Source organism: Asparagus officinalis, chromosome 8 (assembly GCF_001876935.1).
Source record: "Asparagus officinalis chromosome 8, Aspof.V1, whole genome shotgun sequence".
NCBI classification, from domain to species: Eukaryota; Viridiplantae; Streptophyta; class Magnoliopsida; order Asparagales; family Asparagaceae; genus Asparagus; species Asparagus officinalis.
The window spans coordinates 125109534-125114473 of NC_033801.1; the positions used below are offsets into that span (position 1 = coordinate 125109534).

A 4940-nucleotide genomic window follows, 5' to 3' on the forward strand; every position below is an offset into this window, starting at 1 on the left:
ATGCAATGGTTTAGAAGTTAAACTGTTCGATTGGAGGGACTTTTGGGGTTAGTTTATGGGTGGAATTAATCATGATGAGCAGTATGGAACATTATTATTTTGTTTTTTCCACGCACAGTTATTGAGTTCCAGGTGAATTCTTTTTTTTTTTTTTTTTTTTTTGCCCCTGCGTTTTTTCCCCTTCCCTTTAAAAAAAATGCGATTATTTATATTCCTTTGGAGCATCTGATAGATCAGCCTGTTTATTTGGGAAAATTGTAACCATCTTAATCGAGAAATGTCATCTTAAATAACTACTGATAACCTTGAAGTACCTTCTGAAGAAATTTCTTACCGATCTAAATTGTTATCCTGTTAACAAATGTATGTTCTGAATATTCAAATATTATTGTGTGGAAAACGGTTCCGTTTGCAGATGGACAGGTTTGACGAAGCGGCGAATGTCAAAGTTCTCATGGCGAATAAGAGAACAGATACTCTAGAACCTGCTCTTCTGCGCCCTGGTAGACTTGACAGAGAAATTGAATTACCTTTCAGGTGAGTTCAATAAGCATTCTTTTTATCATGTTTAGCAGAAAAATTCCTGCTTGCTGTTGTATTAGACGAGTTACGTTTCGTCAGTGAAAGGGCAATGAAGATATGAATTGTTGATAATAGTGTATTGTATACCTATCATATCATCACCTGTAATGATCATATCATCTACATAGATGAGTAATAAAACCCTGCCACGCGATGTAGTGCGAACAAACAGAGAAGCATCTTGATGACTTTCTATAAAGCCCGCTTTGAGCACAACATCGCGAAAACACTCAAACCAAGCGCGGGGTGCCTGTTTGAGACCATAAACAGCACGACGAAGGGGACATACATGTCCCGGAGGAATATTTGACCCTGGAGGCGGTTGCATATATACGGTCTCTGATAAAGAGCCATGAAGAAAAGCATTTTTGACATCCATCTGGTATAAGGGCCAACGATGAGCAGCAGCGACCGCAAGGAGAGTACGCACAGTGGGCATCTGAGCAACAGGAGCAAAGGTCTCCTCATAATCAATACCTTGTTGCTGAGTAAAACCTCTAGCCACAAATGAACTATCGAAATAAACTTCTGCGAATATTTGGACGAATAATAACCGAACAGTTTATTAATTATTCGGTTCACTTCCATCACTATACTTCATATCTAAAGCAGAATACTTTATTTTCGTAAGATGTTCAATATTTGTAGAAAATCTTTTGGAAATCGTGCTTTGCACGGGTCTAAATACTAGTAATGACAAATAAGAGGACAACTTGGAGATTTTCATGTCTGATTGTATGCATCAGAAAAGTCTGATTTCATGTGTGTTGATCCATACAAGAACAAATAAGCGGACAGTGTGGAGTGCACAATTTGACGATTTTCAATGGCCCCTAGCATGCATAAGAAAAATCAGCTTGTGTGTGTTGTGTCTTGATAGCACTTATATTCCTTCAATAGCCCTTCTTATTGGAAAAGGAACATTACTCATTTTATCATTTCTACCGGAACTAGTTCGCAGTCCAACAAAGTCTTAATGAGAAGGCAAAGACGTCATCTTTTAAGTTTTTAGTTAAACCTAGAACTTTTCTTAACCTATACCAACACTTGTACAAGTGATCCAGACTTCAATGGCCTACGAGTCTCTAAATTGTTATGAATAGTTTTGTTCGTAAATCAGGATGTGCTACCTTAATTTGTTACTAAACTGCGTGTCCAACAACCCAGCTTTGAAAACTGATTCGTTAGGATATTGTTTATACTTTGTAGCAAATGAATGTAGTACACTGTCAATACTTTGAGAAATAAACCTTCAAATTTATATTAGCTGCTCTAAGTGATGGGCCCTCTATCTTTGCTGTTGATAATAGTGTATTGTAGTGGGTTTTAGTCCCACATTGCTTGGGAGAACAAACCTCACACTCCTCTACTTGTATAAATATATGTGCACACTCAATATTCAATTCAAGGGAAATTTACCCAAGATTCTCTCTCTCTCTCTTACTTTAACATGGTATCAGAGCTAGGGCTATTTCCCTTTCAATAAAATTTTTAACGCTTTTGCGTTCTTTTGCCAAATCTTGGCCTTATTGCTTTGCAGCCGTTTAATGTTTTATTTTTTTTATTTTTATTTTTAATTATTTGGCGTTCATCTGCCAGATATTTTGGCCTTGTCGTTTTGCGGCCTCTTAACGCGTTTCGCGTTCTCGTTTAACCTTCGGGTTCTATTTTAAACCTTCGGGTTTCATTCTAACCTTCGGGTTCTATTTTAAACCTTCGGGTTTCATTCTAACCTTCGGGTTCTATTTTAAACCTTCGGGTTTCATTCTAACCTTCGGGTTCTATTTTAACGGCATTGTCGTTTCAAGACCGTCTCTCGGTCTCAAATTAACGGCATCGTCGTTTCAAGCCGTCTCTCGGCCTCAAACGAACGACATTAGTAACAGCATCTCGACATCTTAACGTCTCAAGATTGCTGTTATGGCTCCTTCAGAGAAGATTCCCAAACCACCTTTGCCCCTCAATGATCAAAGTGACTGGGCAGGGTGGTCCACCATTGTCACCAATGCCTTGCGTGGCGCTGGTTTGCTTGATCATCTCACCAGTACGGGACCAGTTCCACCGTCCATCAGCACTGTTGCTTCATCCAGTACTATTGCCTCTGGCAGTGGTGATGTCGATCTTCAGACTGCTCGTGCTCTCTATGTCAAGGAGAGTTCAGAGTGGCAATTGCAGGAATTTCGTGTTATGGATTATCTCACTCGCTGTGTTGGCTCTGGTCTCACTGTCGAGATTGGCTCGCTTCCCTCTGCTCAGGCCATGTGGACTCGTCTCACTGAGCGTTTCACTGAGTGCTCGGGTGCACGGGAGGCATATCTTCTGCAACGCATTTCTCTACAACGCAAAGGTAGTTCATCTCTGCAGTCCCATTTTGGACAAATGCAAGCTTTTTGGACAGAGTTACGCTCCATGCTTCCTGGACGTAATTCCACATATGAAGACTGGCTAGCCTGGTACGAACGGCATGAGGTGCATCAATTGTTTCAGTCCCTTCCTGAATATTCAACTATGGCTGATCAACTACTTCACCAGCCTCAATTTCCGACTTTGGCCTCAGTTATGGGAGCTCTCACTGCTTATGAGACCCGGCAGCAGACAGCACGACTCAATTTGTCAACAGACACTCCTACCTCTTCACTCGAGACTGTTTTGTCTGTACCTGTCACTGCTCCTGTTATGAATTATACTTCTCCACAGGCTCCCTCTCCACAGGCTCGATCTAAGCTCTGATACCATGTTAAAGTAAGAGAGAGAGAGAGAATCTTGGGTAAATTTCCCTTGAATTGAATATTGAGTGTGCACATATATTTATACAAGTAGAGGAGTGTGAGGTTTGTTCTCCCAAGCAATGTGGGACTAAAACCCACTACAATACACTATTATCAACATGAATAAAATCTTCCTGTATAGACGCTTGTTTGCAATGAAAATAACACAACTAGAAGCGTCACGCCTAATACGAGTAAACATGACACATGTTTGCAATGAAAGTGTATGTGCTCCCTCGGCAGGTGTAGTTCCTTTAGAACTACTAAGTTCCATGCTTTATAAGATGCAAATTAAACATTATCCTGCAAATTACAATAAGAATACAAAACAAATTTGTTTGTGTGCACTCTCTTTGAAGTTATCCAATGCTATTTCATGCCAACTTCCTGCGGCATTTTCTTAAATCGACAATTTAGCCCACTTATCCTTTTTTTTTTCTTTGTCACTGACTCCTAGTTGTGTGTCTAGAGTTCTCACGAGCTATATTTTACATGGCTTCCAGTAATCTCACAGTTGATGTCACACCGATAAATACATTGTGCCATACATCGTAGAATTTTTCTTTTTCACCTTTGATTTTCTGTGCATAAATTCCCCTGTAAAATGTGGTTTTCACTGTCCTCTAAATATATATAGAACGGGGGTTTTTAAATTAAGACGGACCTCATTAGTTTTTTTTATTTTATATATTAATTATTGTTCTAAAAACACTATTCTATTTATAAGATTATAGCTTGCACGACAATATGTAGTTGTTTTAGTTTATCATTTGCGGTTTTTTGCTCATGCTTCTTATCATAGCCATTGCCTTTTTAAAGTTGAATTTTCACAGGGACATTGTTTATTTCACTCGGTACAATTTTTTACTGACGTTCACAATGCTAATTTTGTTTTTTTTTTGTGAAGCGTATATACTTAGTAGTGCAAGAAGTGTGTAATTGTAGGTCGTTCATAATTGTATAGCAGATACGAAGTGTAAATTGAGTAAGCAGGTGTATAGGAGATGCAGGAAACTTTTTTCTGTATAGATTGGTTGTTGATGCTTGAAATTTGCAAGTACCTTAACTGTGTCCTTGAAAGCTCAATTATTTTCATAAAAGACATCCCCATTACGACGTAATTCCTTAGGTTGTCGGGGAGGCGGCGATGGGGGAGCGGGGGGTGGGGGGGCGTGCCAACCTCCCGTAGCAAAGAGAAACTACAAGCGTTTACTCACAAAAACTCACAGAAACAAATAAAAGGTACTCAGATTATCAAACTACAACCAGACTCCCTGTCACAAAAACCTGAGCTTGCGCGCTCTAAATATTTGTATCACGACTTATATCGACCTCTATGTTTATCAGGTTCTTTCCCTTTTCTTGAGCCAGCTGTATAGCCCGATGGACATAAAGGGTTATCACGCTGTCTACCATCTTGTTCTTGGCCTGCGAAACGATGGTGGGGACTCGATCGAAGGGGAACGTTAGATGCATTGGCGAGTGACGTTGATCTTCGATGCGGTATGATCCTACCAGTGAAGGTGGTGGCTGCTTTGGTGACGTCTTCTTCGCGGAAGATGTTATAAGAAGATCGACTGCTGGTGTAAC

General features: G+C 39.9%; 1 protein-coding gene across 2 annotated transcripts in view; it reads left to right on the top strand.

Annotated features, from left to right (window-relative positions):
• The window catches only part of LOC109822024 (26S protease regulatory subunit 6B homolog), an 8286-nt gene extending 3352 nt beyond the window's left edge, over positions 1–4934 (top strand). For both annotated transcript variants that reach the window (XM_020388185.1, XM_020388187.1), the window contains 2 exons: positions 416–537; positions 4698–4934. In XM_020388185.1, coding sequence (XP_020243774.1) covers positions 416–537; positions 4698–4716 — 141 coding nt within the window. In that variant the 3' untranslated portion in view covers positions 4717–4934. The remainder of the gene's footprint in view (positions 1–415; positions 538–4697) is intronic.